General features: G+C 37.2%; 1 protein-coding gene and 1 long non-coding RNA gene across 3 annotated transcripts in view; both read left to right on the forward strand.

Annotated features, from left to right (window-relative positions):
* LOC129040732 (uncharacterized) overlaps positions 1–6,227 on the forward strand; it is a 55,080-nt gene extending 48,853 nt beyond the window's left edge. The window contains exons 8-9 of one of the 2 annotated variants that reach the window (XR_008503718.2): positions 2,974–3,055; positions 6,000–6,100. This is a non-coding gene — a long non-coding RNA (uncharacterized LOC129040732). Of the gene's footprint in view, positions 1–2,973; positions 3,056–5,999 lie in introns of both variants that reach the window. The other variant, XR_010126975.1, reaches the window with a different exon arrangement.
* A 5,011-nt stretch (positions 6,228–11,238) lies between these two features.
* The window catches only part of CFTR (CF transmembrane conductance regulator), a 193,483-nt gene continuing 186,559 nt past the window's right edge, over positions 11,239–18,162 (forward strand). Inside the window, exon 1 of the mRNA XM_054495543.1 lies at positions 11,239–11,361. Within this exon, the coding sequence (XP_054351518.1) occupies positions 11,309–11,361 (53 nt within the window). The 5' untranslated portion in view covers positions 11,239–11,308. The remainder of the gene's footprint in view (positions 11,362–18,162) is intronic.

Genomic DNA, 18,162 nt, shown 5'->3' on the forward strand with positions numbered 1-18,162 from the left:
GACTCTACTCATTTCCAAAGTTGCTTAGTCCAGAACATTTCACTCATACTCCTCCTAGTGAAGTTGTTTCATATGTTAGTAACACAGATTCTTTTTTTTGCAGTCTGCATTCCATTTTAGGGTTCCCTCCTCTCCAATCTCCTAAATTATTATTTTTTAAATTCATATACATCAAGGTTTATTCTTTGTGCTGTAAAGTTCTATAGATTTTGACAAATACAAAGTGTCATGTACCCATCATTACAATGTCATACAGAATCGTTTCACTGCCCTAAAAATATCCCTTGTCCTTTGCGTATTCAACCCTTCCCCTCCTTTCCCAAACTCCTGGCAACCACTGATCTGTTTATCGTAGAGCTGTGCCTCTTCCAGAATGCATATAATTGAAATCATACAATATGTAGACTTTTCACGCTGGCTTCTTTTGTTAGAAATATGCATTTAAGATTCATCCATGTCCTTACGTGGCTTGTAGTTCATTACTTTTTACTGCTGGGTAGTATTCTATCATAGAAATGTACCACAATTTGTTTATCCATTCGCTGATTGAAGTATATCAATATACCTAGGAACATGACTGCTAGATAGTATGGTAAGACTATATTTAGCTTTGCAAGAAACTGCCAAACTGTATTTTAAAGTGGCTGTACCATTGTGCCACCAGCAACTCTTGCCAGTGATCCAGTATTGTCAGTTTTTTGGATTTTAGCCATTCTAAAAGGTGAGTGATGGTATCTCATTGTCGTTTTAATTTGTAATACTCTAATGACAAATGATGGTGGGTTTCTTTTCATATGTTTGTTTTCCATTTGTATATCTTCTTTAGTATGTGTCTGTTCAGATGTTTTGCTTACTTTTTCTAAACTGGGTTGATTGTTTTCTTTTTCTTTTTCTTTTTTTCTTTTGAGACGGAATCTCGCTCTTTAGCCAGGCTGGAGTGCAGTGGTGCCATCTCGGCTCACTGCAAGCTCCGCCTTCCGGGTTCAAGTGATTTTCCTACCTCAGCCTCCCAAGTAGCTGGGACTACAGGTGCCCGCCACCATGCCTGGCTAATTTTTTTGTATTTTTGGTAGAGACGAGGTTTCACCATGTTGGTCAGGCTGGTCTTGAACTCCTGACTGTAGATGATCCGCTCATCTTGGCCTCCCAAAGCTAGGATTACAGGCTAGGATTACAAGTAGGAGAGGCATGAGCCACTATGCCCGTCTGATTGTTTTCTTATTGTTGAGTTTTATATTCCTTTATTTTTGAATGGAGTAAATAAGCACAATAAAACTGGTTGAGAAGATATGCGTTTTAAAAAATCATAATGAATTGTATGATACACATTCTGTTATTTCATGAGAAAAATCATGGAAGAGTCAGTTCAATATTCAGTGAATCATTAATGTGAGGATGTAAAATTTGATACACACACAATTTATTGAGCACTTATCCTATGTTAATCAGTGCGCTAAATTTTTTTGTTTTATATTAACTCATTTAATTCCCACTACAGCCCTGTGTAATGGAAGCTGTTCTTCCCACCATTTTATAAATGATGAAACCTTAGATCACACTCAGTGGAAGAGTTCTAAAGCCCTATGTGGTACTGTCTGATAGAAAATATATTTTAAAATGAGATGATCTAAGGTTTGTTTACCTACAGAGCTAAAGGAAAGTATGTCTTAAATTTAATAATGAGTGATTATAGAAACAGATTACAGGAAACAGTCCATCTTTCTTGAATTATCCAAAGTGTTACAAGCCTCAAATTCATTGTTGTTTGTATGAGAACACATTTAGGTGATCGGATAGAAGTATATAGTTTTTCCCAGATGTTTATTTCACATCAACTTTTTTTTCATCTTTACTTTCTTCAAGACAAGTAGGATAGAATGTAATAATCAAATAGGTTTTTCCCCCACCCCATTTTAGAGCAAATAAATAATTCCAAGAGGCATTTGCTTTGTTATTGGATAAGTAATTAACAAAAAGAATTCCTAAAGACAATTAGAATCATGACCAAACTGGGTCTTGAAAACATAGCAGTGCAATCACAGCCGATGGCTGGCTTGGTGGCTGGCGATGAGCCTGCAGCATGGGACTGGGTGTTCCACCACGGCTTGGCTGTTGTCCAGGGAGCTTTCAGTCGCTGGGGTTCCCACAGTGCCAAGCACAAGGCAGGTGCAGAAAGGATGAAGGTTTCTGTTCCCCATTAGTGTTGAGGGCATGCAGGTCGTCTGACATGAGGGGCATGAGAAGTGAAGTTCCTGCTTTGCTTTGGGTAAGGAATCTGCATTGACAGGGGCTCAAGAACCTGCTTTTATACCTCACATGTCTTAGCCTGGCCTTTGAGATGAGTAGGGAGTTTGAGTGGGAGTTTGAGTTTCCTCTTAGAGAAACAGAACTGAGTGAGGCACTTTCATTTTTTAGTTTCCTAGTACCTTTTGTTAAGAAAAAAAAGCCAAAATGAGTGTTAAAAATTTAAAATTTTTAGATTTTAAATTTGCACTTAAAAAATTAATGCTTTTTTTTTTAGATGGAGTTTTGCTCCTGTTGCCCAGGCTGGAGTGCAATGGCGCGATCTTGGCTCACTGCAACCTCTGCCTCCCAGGTTCAAGCGATTCTCCTGCCTCAGCCTCCTGAATAGCTGGGATTATAGGCGCCTGCCACCACACCCAGCTAATTTTTGTATTTTTAGTAGAGACGAGGCTTCACCGTGTTGGCCAGGCTGGTTTTGATCTCCTGACCTCAGGTGATCCACCTGTCTCGGTCTCCCAAAGTGCTGGGATTACAGGCGTGAGCCACTGTGCCCAGCCAAAATTAATGCTCTTAACATGTAAAAAGTAAAGTGCAGTGGAACTTTGGCACTTATGCAAGATAATACAACTTAAAAGATTTATAAGAATATTAACTGCTAATGAACAGTAGAGGGATCTAATTAACATTGAAAGTTACATGAAGAAAGTGTTTGTCTTCTATTCCCAACAGGGCATCTTTGTAACTATAATGACTCCTGAGAAGATTTTGTTTTCAGTCTTAAAACAGGAATGGGGGAAAAATGTAGGCCTGGGTAAGTACAAAAAAGGGAAATCGAAGGAGACTAGGGAGTTACTGTAGATTTTGCAGGGCTGAGGAAGGTCAGAATAAATACAAGAGACAATGATGCTGGTAATTTTCTTTGGGCTCAGAGAAGTAATGCTTTGCTTTGTCAGAGTTGTAGTAAAATTTAGATCTAAGAAGCTCGTTGGAAGTTGTAGCAGAATCCTGTCTTGTTTACTATGTCCACTGCCTGGCACAGATATGGAACACTATAAGCTTTCCAAAAACATTTGTGGAATGGAATCAGAAAGTCACTTTACTTTCCAAGATGCAATTCTTTATTTTGAAAGATAAATATTTAAAAAGTTTGTAATTTTTTGACATAATTATGACATACATCCTTCCAGGCTTTTTTCAATGCTTATGCAAACATGTATATGTGACCTGTAGGTCTCCTTCTACCCAGTTTTTGGAGTACAAATAAGTCACATCTCTTCTTAACTTTAAATGTTTAAAACATTGAAGTTAGCAAGAAGCCCAGAAACTTTTTCTAAAGAACTTTTTCTACCCCTAATTGTCCAAGAACTCCAAGTTTTCTTGGTTCAAAGAGGTAATTTCTGTTTCTAAACGCTAGAAAAAGGAGAATATGAAGGATCTGACTAGTCCATTGTCACATGCCCCACCCCATTTTCTGCTGCAAGAGCCTCTGTCACCACAGCATTGTGTCACTGATGAAAATAGGTCCTCCCACAGAGTCAGATGCATCCCAGTCTATTGCTACTATTATCACCCTGTTGGAACAGATCCCTGCACAGGTCACAGCAGTTCCTGGAAGATGAAACTCATTCTCCCAGCCTTAATATCAGCCAGGAATACTTTATTCTTGGACTTCCAAAGTTGCTATAGTAGTTTCCAAAGCCCACCTAGCACCTAAGGATGGGTGAGTAAAGACAAGCTTCCAGTTTCAGCTGCAGAAACAAGAACCCATCTCCCACCACATAGTAGGTGTCGGCATTAAACTTCTCTCTTATGATGTAATGTGTTCTCCTTGGGATCTTTGGTATTTCTGTTTGCATACTTCAGTTGGGTTCATCTCAACGCACCAAACAGATTCTAACTACACTGAATCTCAAAAGAAATAGAAGTAGTCTTTGTCAAGCCATAGAAAAGAGCTTGCTCTTCTTTCTTCTCCTCCTAGACACCTACATACTTTTCATTCCTCTAATGAAGAGGGTCCATTCAATAAATTCAGAAGAAATGAAGAAAAAAATACAAGTCTAGTTTGTGATAAGTCCTTGTTTTCACCTAAACAGAGAAGCAAGAACATAAATTATATAAGGCACCTTCTCTTAAATAAACAAAAGAGTTCTATGTGGTCTAGTTACACAGAGATCACAGTGATTAACTACTCAGCTCTGGAGCCAGACAACTGGGTTTGTTCAGATTCTGGCACTCTTTCTTGAATTTGGGCATGGCATTTGACCTTCTGTACCTCAGTTTCTTCATTTTTAAATTGGGATGTTAATAATAAAATGTACTAACTTTATAGGGTCTTTCCTGAGGCACATAATGTAATTTAAACAACAAACAAGTATACATAACAGACATTTTTTTCTTGCAAAGACGGTACCATACTAAACTTAATTTGCTTTTTTTGAAAAATTATATTTTTAGGTAAAACTTTTAAGTTAATTTTTTTGGGTGAAAAACATGATACAAATTTATCAATTTGATTTTGCTTCATTAGCATGAAGGGACTTCATTAGCATGAAGGGACTTTGTTCTAGAAGGGACTTAGGCAATTTTCATACATGTCTTTAAATATAATTTTTGCACATGTAAATAAGAGTTCCAAAGTATTTTGCCATCACTTCATCAGTGTTGCCTCTCAACAGCCTTTGAAGCGAGGAGATGCCAGTCACTGTCTCAGATACAAGGATGCAGGCTGTGGAGGCCAGTGAGCCATGGTCACCGAACTGGGAATTGACTGTCCTTTTGACCACACAGATTAATCACTGTAGTTTCACCAATCACATTGAACTTGAAGATCAATAAATGACCCTAAAACAATGAGATTTCATAGACTCTTTCTATATAGTGGAAGTTAAACAAATCAGAAAGGAGTCCCTAAACCTGTGAATTCTTGAATTTTAGTTTTCCAGGTCAACAAGCCTTCTTTAAGTGACTTCATATCCTGTCCTTGGTTTTTGATCATAGACTGGTATAAGAAATGACCATAAAATAAATGTTTTTGAGAAAATTATAGCTGAAAATGCTGTCCATGATGCCACTCAGTGATATAAGTCTCTAAACAGCAAACTGTTCCACGAATGGGGTGGAGGGAGGATAGTTTTTCTTTCCAGGTGAACTTACATACTGCCTTTTCTCAGATATCAGATTATGAGAATAATACAATGGACTGGGCTTTGACAGCCAAGACTTTCAGAATTGCTGTTAGTGCCCATGTGCAATAAAATTTTTCTATCATGTCTCTTATTATTATTTCAAATGCCCTGTTTTACTTTACTGTTTTGATTACTAATTATCTATTTAGAGGGAAACAGTTATAAATAAATAATTCACTGTTCTATTTACTGTGCACTCCTGCCTTTCTAAATATAACTCTTCTATGTAGCATGTAAATTATCACAGAACTTATCTCAGAAAAAATATCACTACTTTTCTTTTTAGAATTCAAATTTATAATATCTAATTCTATAGATGGCATCTGGCCTTTAGCATGATATCACCAATGAAAATTTAATCTGTGTTATGAATTCCCTTGTTTCTAGAAAAGCTTCAGCAGGAAAATGAGAAGAGAACCCATAAAAACCATAAAACATTTCATGAATGGTAGCTTTAGAAAATCTTACAGGATTTGGTAGTTTTTACATTTATGACAAAGTTGTATTTTTGATATTGTTCATAATTATTTCAGTTCATTAGCAGCATTAATAAGCTCCCGTTTTGTACAGCTTGAAGATCTTTAAGACTTCCTTAATGAGAAACTACCTTTAAGTTACAGAAGACCCATCAGGATGCCAAATTCCATCTGGACACAGTTACAAATACACCACTGTTGATGAGCTGAAAATTACAGCAACCAAACAACAGAGCTTTAAAATGTTATTTCAAGACAAGGGGACATTTTCACCATATAAAAATAGAAGTTTGCCTCTAAATAAAAATGATTTTACAATTGCAAGAGTACTTGATTTACCCCTTTTCATTTAGTTCAAATACCAACAATTTCTTAAGGAATGAGAAATTCCCATGTTCCTGAGAATTCTGATAGCTTTCAGAGAGTTCAGTTTTCTGTAGCATTCCATTTTGCAATCCTACACAAATTTCTAATTTATAACCAGTGGTGTGTAATGATAATTTCTAATATTTATTAAGTGTTTATTGGGTTCTAAGTGCTTTATGTCTGATATATGTATCACATTTAATTTATTTCATCCAGTGGTTCTCAACTGGGGACAACTTTGTACCTCTCTCCCTAAGATATTTGGCAATCTCTGGAGATAGTCCTGGATCTCCAGATCTATCTGTCACAACCTAGGATGTATGTGGTCCTACGAGCATACAGTGAGTAGAAGCTAGAGATACTGCTGAACATTCTACAGTACAAGGGCAACCCCCACATCAAAGAATTATCCACACCAAAATGTCAATAGTACTGAGGTAGAAAGACCCTAACTTAATCTGTTCAACAAGCCTATGAGGTGATTTTTTTTTTTTTGAGATAAGGTCTCACTCTGTCACCTAAGCTGGAGTGCAGTGGCATGATCACAGCTCACTGCAGCATCGATCTCCCAGGCTCAAGCCATCCACCTGCCTCAGCCTTCCAAGTAGCTGAGATCAGAAGCATGCACCACCACACCTGGCTATTTTTTTGATTTTTTGTAGAGACAAGGTCTTACTGTGTTGCCTAGGCTGATCTCAAACTCCTGAGCTCAAGCAATCCTCCTGCCTCAGCTTCTCAAAATGCTGGGATTACAGGCATGAGCCATGGTACCTGACCAAGGTGGGTGTATTTAACCTCATTTTCAGGCAAGGAAACAAAACACAGAAAGGTTAAGTAGTTTACTTAAGGTCACAGAGCTAAGTGTGGTGCCAGGATTGAAAACCTAGTTCTTTATTGCTTTAGCACAAGCTATTTCCACTATACTCTGTCATGTTCAGAGAATGTTGATGTCCATCAGTAGATTCTGAATTTTGAAGGATGGAGATACTGCCTTATTCTGTACATCTGCTTTAGCACCCAAGCTCTTGCTTGGTGAAAAATTAATAGTAAACATTCATCTTTTGAGCATCTTCAAATATCCCCTTTAGAATGACATTCAGTAACCCCAAGAGAAAATGGTTGTTTGAGTGTATATACTGTATTACAAAATAAGGGGTGAATTCAAAGGAAAACATAAGATGCAATTCGTGCCTCCAAGGAGGTTGTAGGGAAGAGGGGTTATGAATGTATGTAAATAGAAGTTGGTGTGCGTGTGTGTTTATAAACAGAATTGTCAGACCAAACATTATTTTGGAAGCAGTAAAAGTAAACTAGAATCTGGCCTAGTCATGTCCCAGGACACCTCTTTCAAGTCCTGAAACATCTTTGTAAGACTGTAATGTGTGTTTATATCCTAGGTAATCACTGTGGCCCACTGTTGAAGAGCTGTGGCTGTTCTTACCCTTCTAGCTTAGATAAACTTATAAGCACAACCAGACTACATATATGAAGCTGAAGAGACCTTGTCTTTTTTTAATGAGCTTTTCTTCCCTATAGGAGTGGCTATTTCTTTTCTTCTTCCACATTTTCAGGTTTTAGTGTACTTGTGATTGCTACCCACTTATCACTATTAAAGTCTACTCAGGAGAGAATCTGAGAAACACTCTCAAATTAAGTTGAACATGATGGATAAGTAAAGTATTGTGAAAGTTCACTCTCATGATTTCTAATGGTGAAACCTGGCAGGGTGACTAATCTTTGATGAGAAGGTTATCACTTACAATCTTTCATATATTGAGATCATCTGTAAGAAGCACCCAGCACATTGCTGAACACAAAGTAGGTATTAAATAAATGTTGGCTTCCTTTTCTCCTACTCCTCCTCGCTCTTCTTTTTAATATACCTTTAAAATGATGCCACAGAAATGGCCATCCAGTCTTCTATGTTTAAGGTCAGTTCTTGCATTAGGAAATTCTATAGGAGAAGTATGTGTAGTCATTAAATCCTTGGGCTCTGGCCACAGATTGTTTAGGTTTAAATCCCAGTTTCCTCTTTTATTATTAATTGTGCAACTTGCTTGGGAAAACATGAAACTTGTTTTTCCTCAGGTTCATTATCTGTAATATATAGTGAATGAAGAAGTTTCCTGTCCCATGGAGGTGTTGTAAAGATTAAAAAAGGCAAATTAGGCTGTGTATTTGTCATTATAATTGGCATATATGGTAAGTGCCCAACAACCATAAGGTATTATAAAATTGTTATAAAATGATATGAGCTATCATTGAGCAGCATGAAAGAAGAGCTTCACTGTTTCACCTACTCTCACCCTGGCCCATTAATCTCTTTCCTGTTCTTGACATTTCAAAGATACGTTTAGGATTTCAATCATGACCTTAAGCCACATTTGAACAGTTTTCTGGTGGATAAGTCCTCATTCCCACATTATGTATGTACCTAGATGCAAATCCTGAATATCATTTCGCAATTAGTGCATTTGGACATGCTTGCTAACTGTGTTAAAGCTCTGAATAATGGTAAAGTTTTATTTCTACCAAAACAAATTTGGGCTGTAATGTTTTATGATAAAAATCTGTGGTCTTCCTATGTACGTGTGTGTACATGCTTAAAATGGAATGTTATAGTTAAATGTAATTCATTAAAAGTATGTAACTCCAGTGGCTACTTAGTTTGGCTACTTGGTTTGTAGATTTCTGCTTTCCTGTTTCATTGTTAAACAGGTCTAGAAGTTATTATTTCATGAAACTAATGTGAGGAAAAAGACTATATTGATGTATAAGTGACATTATATAAATACATGAGGGATGATTTGATTAGAAGCAGTATTACACAGTGATGGAGTAATGGTTTAGAACTAGACTCAGGTTTGAATCTTAGCTCTATCATTATAGGCATTTACTTAACTTTTCTTGTTTGCTTACTCAACTGAAAACTGAAGATAATAACACCTATTTACATGGTTGTTGTAAGGGTTATATGAATAATGTCTGGCAAATAGTAAGAACTCAAGTAACTGTTTCACTCTTTCCAGAAGGAGATTGACTGGTAAATATTTGGAGTCTCCTCCAGCCATATTCCTTGGTCAGCTTCTATGATCCTCTTTGGAGCTTAATTCTTAATCCCTTTATTTTCACTTGCTTGTTGATAACAAAGAAGAAATAATTATTAATTTATTTCAAAATGCATGTATTATATTTGATGTACCACACTAATAGTTATAAACCAAACAACAGATTGGGAATGGGGAAGTGGATGGAGTGAGTTCAATCACATGTCTGGGAAAAGTCAATAGTGAAGACAGAGTCCCACTATTTTTTGTCATAATGGAGAGATGAAAACACAGGTAGAGGATTTCAAACAACAGAGTGGATGATGAGTTAAAAATGCTGAAGTTCTTTCCTGGTGTCTAACTTAATGCAATGTGGTCTATCTCTTTGCTCTTTTCTCTACTATTCAAATTTAGGATAATAAAGATTAAATGTTTCTAAATCTTACTTTACAATAACAAGAAAAAACAGGTATGCTTTTGCCCACTGAAGGGCAAAGCAGAGTTATGAAAACCTGCTGAACAAATTCTTTATTTTCAACACAGGTTCTTGTCTTTCCATCATGAAATGCACGTTTTATTTGTACTGTATTTGGGTGACCACAAGTCAACAACAAGATAATTCACGAGACCCTTGCCTTAGATGTTTTGGCAATAAAGTAATCAGGCCAAAATTTTTACTTTCCTTTGAATTTTTCAATTCAAATACAATGTGTGCTTGCTTTTACACAGTAGGGTTCAGGGATTAGAGGGTTGGCTCTTTAAAAACCATCAGAGACACAGGCAATCAATCCTACACCAAATTCTCAGAAGGAAAGCGCCTACACCTGGGAATGTCCAGATGCCCTCAGAAAGTTGAAGATGGCGTTTCTCTGAGTCAGGTCAAAGTTAACACATTACCTTCGCTTCAAAGACTGCTTGGATTCCTTTCGGTGGATTAGTCAAGATGTTTTGCTGACTGAGACTAGGAAATCTATAGGAGGGCGGGTTAGTTTACGTTGCTCGTTGTCATTATCGCTAAAACACTCCAAAGCCTTCCTTAAAAATGCACACTGGACTAAAAAGGACAGACAAGGAACAAATCCTGGGCCGGTAATTAGGCAAAGCATTATCTCCTCTTACCTCCTTGCAGATTTTTTTTTCCCTTTAAGTACGTGTCCTAAGATTTCTGTGCCACCCTTGGAGTTCACTCACCTAAACCTGAAACTAATAAAGCTTGGTTCTTTTCTCCAACACGCAAAGGAAGCGCTAAGGTAAACGCATCAGACCCACACTGCCGCGGAACTTTTCGTCTCTCTAAGGCTGTATTTTGATTCACGAAAGGCACATTTTCCTTTCCTTTTCAAAATGCACCTTGCAAACGTAACAGGAACCCAGCTAGGATCATCAGGAAGAGGAGGAAGGCAGGGTACGGGGAAGCTGGTGGCAGCGGGTCCTGGGTCTGGCGGACCCTGACGCGAAGGAGGGTCCAGGAGGCTGTCCGGGGAGCCGGTTCTCCTGCCGGTGGCTTCTTCTGTCCTCCAGCGTTGCCAACTGGACCTAAAGAGCGGCCGCGACTGTTGCCCACCTGCGGGATGGGCCTGGTGCTGGGCGGTAAGGACACGGACCTGGAAGGAGCGCGTGCGAGGGAGGGAGGCTGGGAGTCAGAATCGGGAAAGGGAGGTGCGGGGCGGCGAGGGAGCGAAGGAGGAGAGGAGGAAGGAGCGGGCGGGGTGCTGGCGGGGGTGCGTAGTGGGTGGAGAAAGCCGCTAGAGCAAATTTGGGGCCGGACCAGGCAGCACTCGGCTTTTAACCTGGGCAGTGAAGGCGGGGGAAAGAGCAAAAGGAAGGGGTGGTGTGTGGAGCAGGGGTGGGTGGGGGGAATTGGAAGCAAATGACATCACAGCAGGTCAGAGAAAAAGGGTTGAGCGGCAGGCACCCAGAGTAGTAGGTCTTTGGCATTAGGAGCTTGAGCCCAGACGGCCCTAGCAGGGACCCCAGCGCCCGAGAGACCATGCAGAGGTCGCCTCTGGAAAAGGCCAGCGTTGTCTCCAAACTTTTTTTCAGGTGAGAGGGTGGCCAACCGAGCTTTGGAAAGACACGTGCCCACGAAAGAGGAGGGCGTTGTGTATGGGCTGGGTTTGGGGTAAAGGAATAAGCAGTTTTAAAAAAGATGCGCTATCATTCATTGTTTGAAAGAAAATGTGGGTATTGTAGAATAAAACAGAAAGCATTAAGAAGAGATGGAAGAATGAACTGAAGCTGATTGAATAGAGAGCCACATCTACTTGCAACTGAAAAGTTAGAATCTCAAGACTCAAGTACACTACTATGCGGTTGTTTTATTTCATTTTTCTAAGAAACTAAAAAAACTTGTTAATAAATACTTAAGTGTGGTTTATTGGTTTTCCCCCTTCATGCCTTGGACACTCGATTGTCTTCTTGGCACATACAGGTGCCATGACTGCATATAGTAAGTGCTCAGAAAACATTTCTTGACTGAATTCAGCCAAAAAAAATTTGGGGGTAGGTAGAAAATATGTGCTTAAAGTATTTATTGTTATGAGACTGGATACATCTAGTATTTGTCACAAGTAAATGATTCTTTAAAAATTGAAAGCAAATTTGTTGAAATATTTATTTTGAAAAAGTTAACTTTACAAGCTATAAATTTTAAAAGCCATAGGAATAGATACCGAAGTTATATCCAACTGACGTTTAATAAATTGTATTCATAGCCTAATGTGATGAGCCATAGAAACTTGCAAACTTTATCTAATGAGATTTTTTAAAATAGCGTCTAAGTTCGGAATCTTAGGCAAAGTGTTATTAGATGTAGCACTTCATATTTGAAGTGTTCTTTGGATAGTGCATCTTCTTTGTTCCTGTTATTATACCGGTGTGAATGAATGAATAGGTACTGCTCTCTCTTGGGACATTACTTGACTCATAATTACCCAATGAATAAGCATACTGAGGTATCAAAAAAGTCAAATATGTTATAAATAGCTCATATATGTGTGTAGGGGGGAAGGAATTTAGCTTTCACATCTCTCTTATGTTTAGTTCTCTGCATGTGCAGTTAATCCTGGAACTCCGGTGCTAAGGAGAGACTGTTGGCCCTTGAAGGAGAGCTCCTCCCTGTGGATGAGAGAGAAGGACTTTACTCTTTGGAATTATCTTTTTGTGTTGATGTTATAGCACCTTTTGTTACTCCATTTATAAAATCGGCGTATCTATTGATCTGTTTTCCTACTCCTTATAAAGTCAAAATGTTAATTGGCATAAATTATAGATATTTTTAGCAGAGAACTTTGAGGAACCTAAATGCCAATCAGTCTAAAAATGCAGTTTTCAGAAGAATGAATATTCCATGGATAGTTCTAAATACTAATGAACTTTAAAATAGCTTACTATTGATCTGTCAAAGTGGGTTTTTATATAATTTTCTTTTTACAAATCACATGACACATTTAATATAGGTTAAAAAGTGCTATCAGGCTGGTTTGCAAAGAAAATGTATTACAAAGGCTGCTAAATGTGTTAAGAGCATACTCATTTCTGTTCTCCAAAATATTTCATAAGTTGCTCTAAGAATAGGTATGTTTTAAAAGTTAAGTTCCTACTATTTATAGGAACTGACAATCACCTAAAATACCAATGATTACAAACTTCCTTCTGGCCTTCTGGACTGCAATTCTAAAAGTGTAAAAAACATATTTTCTGCATTAAGTTAGGCAGTATTGCTTAGTTTTCAAAAGTGGTAGGCTTTGGAGTCAGATTATTTTGATTCAGATCCTACATCTACTGTGTAGTAGCTCTGTTGCCTGAGGCAGGTCCCTTAACATCTCTGTGTGTGACTTGACCTTTAAAATTTGGAGACTGTCATAGGGGTTAATCCCTTGAGAAAATGAATGTGAAGAGTTAGCCTAATGTTAACTGCTATTATTATGGATTACCATATTTTCACATTCATCACAGTACATGCACCTTGTTAATATAAGATGCTCAATTCATCTGAGTATAATTTTGTGACTCTCAATCTGGATATGCAATGAGTGGGCCTGTATGAGAATTTAATTTATGAAAAATTGTGTTTCACATGGCCTTACCAGATATACAGGAAACATGTCACATGTTTCTATTGTATGTTGTTAAATGCCTTAGAATTTAACTTTCTGAATAGGATCCCTGCAGTTTGAGAGTCATAAAAGAGTAAAATTATTATGGTATGAGTTATAGATTGTATTGAATATCTCTTTATATGTCTAGGTTTTGTCATTGGAAAACCAAAAAAGTTTGGAAAAAAATCTAAGTTATTTCTTACTTTCTTAATTTTATGTGGATTTCACATCAAGTATAAAATTTGAAGAACATCTGAACTATCATAATCCATATATATATATAAAATAAACATAATCTAAGAGAGAATTTCACCATGAAAAATTCAGGTAGTTTATGACTATCACAGCAAACAAGTACATTAAATTGAAACTTTTATGAAAACAACATTTATGAAATAGGAAGCTATTTTTAAACTAGAAGTGATATATTAGCATATAATTTATAATTCATATACAAGTGGGATTGATTTATAAATGGTCACCAACGGAGATTGTGCTATTTAATTTGGGAAAATTTTTTAAATTTACATTTTCTCACAACTTTTAAGGTAGTTATTCAGTTTGTTTCTCTCTGTCTCTTCTCTCATGCCCTGAATTTTTCATATTTCGTTTAGTTGTAAGAGTGTATATCAAACCGTGTGTCACATGACATAACTTGAATTTTTGTCATGATATCTGTGCTATGTCTAGGTCTATACTGAGGAATTGTGGGAACCCCAAAGAATCCAAGTATACAGTGCCATTGATTTCTTACAAGGGATGTGGGGTCTCCTGTAAACTCTGCAGTTAGTCTCAAGTAAGACCAAAGAGTAAAATATTCTTAGGATCTAAGGTGGAAATTCAGCAAAGAATCACATAGTCTAAGTCTCAAGTTAACAGTAAGATAATTTGAGGTACTTTTGTAATTATTAAACACAAAGTAATGAGAGATTTTAAAACAAACAAATACACCTGAATTTATATATCAGAATAGGTGTATGGTGGTTCAAAATAGCTACCTAATAAAAACCACACTCGTATTCTAAACATTTGCCTTTGATCAAAATAATTTTGGGTCTCTTATTATGAAATTGCCTTTCTAAATAATACATAAATTTCTTCTTATAATATATAATAATAATATTAGCCACATTATTTTATAGTTATTATTTTATATTCATAGCTTCCTTTAGATTAAAAATTATATTACCCAGACTGGTCTCTTGGACTTGCTTCCAAGTGACTTTTGACTGTATCACAAAATCAAATTCGCTCTGAAAATATAAAGATTTTTCATCATAATTTCCTTTGTTAACAGCCAAGTGCTACCTAATTTTAGGTGTTTTCATTAAAAAAAAAATGCATTGCAAACTTTAAAGACAATTCTTTTGTTTGTTTGTTTTTAAAAGACAGAGTCTCACTCTGTTGCCCAGGCTAGAGTGCAGTGACACAATCATAACTCACTGCAACCTCCACTTCCTGGGCTCAAGTGAGCCTTCCATCTTGCCTCACGAGTAGCTGGGTCTTCAGGTGTACAGGTGTGTACCACCATGCCTGGTTAATTTTTTTTTTTTTTAAGTTATATAGAGACAGTATCTCACTATGCTGCCCAGGCTGTTCTTGGAGCTCCTGGCCTCAAGTTATCCTCCCACTCAGTCTCCCAAAGTGCTGGGATTACAGGCATAAGCCACCTCACTGTGTCAGCCTAAAGACAGTGCTTAATGAAGAGAAATATAAGTGCTTTGAGCAATGGAAGTATAATTAAAATTATACTATGAAAGATTTATAAAGATGTCCATTTTGAATGGGACCACACTTATTTGGTTATATAAATTATGATACACTATTAAAAATTCATCATGATGATTTTATATTTACATGTTTGCAATTTGTAAGGAAAACTAAAATTATGGCTGAGCCATAAATATTTTTGCAGTTTGTTGAGGGTGTTTGTAAAAGTGTTGCCAAGGAAGACCAGTTGGCTACCCAAACAAGGGTTTAGTCTAGTTAGTCTAGGTCTGATCAATACATACGCATTATCTCAGGTTTGTCTATCAGAGAAACCTTAGGTTATCCAAATCAAAATAAAATAGATGCATAAAACAAAGGCCAATATGTGTTGAACAATTATATTGTGATATACAACCGCCAAGAGTTCCCAATTACCATGAGTCCATTTAGTCAGTCCATGGGCAAATGCCATCAATGAGGACATCCCAGGGTTTCCATATTCTCTCTTGGCTTTACATCCTGTAGGAATTGGAGGGTCCCACCTCTGGGATAGGAGCCCTTCTGTCTTGAACAATGTTGTCTGAACACTAACAATGTTGACTTTCTACACCAGTCCCTCAGTAGTCTTTTCTATTTATCTTCCTTTTGCTGACCATGTTTTGTTATTACACAGCTGAGATTTTTCAACTGGGAATCTGTGTTAATTTTGTATTAATTTTGATTAGCTTAACTCTCAGAGTTCTAAAAATACCTCCTGTACATGATATATGACTAAAATTATAATTACATTTATTTATATATAAAATATCTGTGTATATATAATTATATAATTGTTTCTTTTAGTTAATTTTGCAAATTTTAAAAAGTTCTCCTTTGTTTTGAAGTTTATTCCTATAGTTTTTTATAAGCTAAATTATTAATCACTTGATTCAAGTAATATTCTTATATACTCATAAGGAATAGTGTAGTTTTAATATTTAATTCCTTGCTAAAGAGAGAAGTGGAATCTATTTTTCTTAGCTACTTCATCAATATTTTATGTTTGATGTGACAGTCAAAATATCCCTCAGAGCTAACTGTTACACTAGGGAAATCACGGTTTTCCAGTTTTCCATTTATGTTTTATGGGAGGGAGTGGAACTTAGTGTAATAATATTCAATACATAAATGTTAACACTTGTTTAAAGGTTCTTGAGTGAGTACAGCTATAAAATGCATTATTATTGCTAGTGTCATTTCACAACAGCCTATAATTTCAGTGTGATAGAGCTACAATATAAGTATAGTATTGCAAAACCATCAGGAAGGGTGTTAACTATTTAGCATGCAGTTATGTGTTGGTTGTCAAAACTTTAAAAACATCTCTGACTCAGCAGCAATTTTGGCAATTTTGATCCTGATGTATCTGTGTAGGGCATCTTCCTGGAGAAAAACCTCTGAGATGCAATGAGGTCAAAAGGGGAAAATGGACTATGATAAAGGTCAGGTTGTTTGGAGATCCTGTAGAAAGATTAATTTACAAATATGTCAAGTGCATTATCATGGAGGAAAACATTGCTATTTCCATTGGTTCTCTTCAGAGCTCTAGAATCAATTTACCACATAGTTGTTTCAGTGCGAAATTAGCATTACAAAGTGGCTTTACTGTAGGGCTTTGTGTCAGCAAAGAGCTTAGGCTTCTTTTAGCAAGAAGCTTGTAAAAATTTAATTTACTCTTAGATTGCTTGATGTAGAGAATTACATTCCTACAGAGCTCTGAAAAATCTTTTTTCAGAGTTTTTCACAGCTGTATTCAAGTTGCAAGGCTTGTCAAGTTTGCTATTTTCTGTGCAGCTCTATTATTACTATCTTTTGACATAAATTATGATTTCAAATTGTAAAGCTCTGGATGTCAGGGCCTTTTCTAATTTGTTTAGTATAATATTCAGACCATTTCAAGACTCTTCTATGGAACGATTTAGTAAAGATTTTTTTGTGATGTTAATGAGTTCATGGTGATCAACCCTAGAGACCTGTGTCTATTGTAGATCGATGACATTCAACAGTCCTGCAGTGCTGGCATCATTTTGATAAAAAGGGGTCAAAGCAAGTGGGACTGTGGGCAGATTTTTAATACTTAGAACAATCATTCCATCGAAGTTTTCTTGTGTCCCTTCTGCCTTAGCCTTTGTAGGATAGCATGCTTGCTGATTTCTTGCTCATGGGGTAAGGAAATGAAGATTTTTGCTAGGTGCATAGGATTATTAGGACTCTCAGGCCTGAAGCTATGCCTGGATATAGCCAGAAACTCTCCCATAGCTTGCTTCAAGGAGCTGAGATACAGCAGTACTTCCTTTGTAGGTCATGATTCTGGGTAACTTGGAAGATGACCTCATTCATATTCTGTATTCTATGTGAGACATTAAGAAGGTAGAGGTGGACAAGAAGGAAATTGTTGCTGCCTTTATGGAACAAATTATCTGAAACCCAGCTTTCTTGAGGGCTTCATAGAAGCACTCAACTGGGGCACTTAACCCAGTCTAAGGCTGGTCAAGGAAGGCTTGCTGGGGGAAGTGTCTTTTGCATTCACACCTAAAGGAGGTTATTCAATTAGAATTATCCAAAGAGGGTAGGGATGGGCTAGGAAAGATTTCAACAGGTAGTGTGGAGGACTGACAGGATAAGCATGGCACCTTCAAAGTATCCTGAGAAGTTCCCTATAACGGGAACATAAAATGTGTGACAGAGATTTGTGGGAGATGGGTCTGGAAACTCTAGCAGGGGCCAGATCGTAAGGGGGCTTTGTAGGCTTTGTAGGCTTTGTTTGGGCTTTATCATACTGGAAGTGAAAAGCCATGGCTTTTAAACAGGAGAGGGACATAATCAGTTCATATACTGTTGCAGTTTTGTAAAAGAAAAGATGAGCTGAAAGAGTGGCCATGGTGGAGGCGGGTGGGGTGGAGGGGGAGGGGGCGGGGAGAGAGAGATTTGAAAGACATTTAGGAGGTAAAATCAACTGGCTTGGTAATCAATTAGCAGTGGAAGGTGAAGGAAA

The sequence above is a fragment of the Pongo pygmaeus genome, chromosome 6 (genome assembly GCF_028885625.2).
Source record: "Pongo pygmaeus isolate AG05252 chromosome 6, NHGRI_mPonPyg2-v2.0_pri, whole genome shotgun sequence".
Lineage (NCBI taxonomy): Eukaryota > Metazoa > Chordata > Mammalia > Primates > Hominidae > Pongo > Pongo pygmaeus.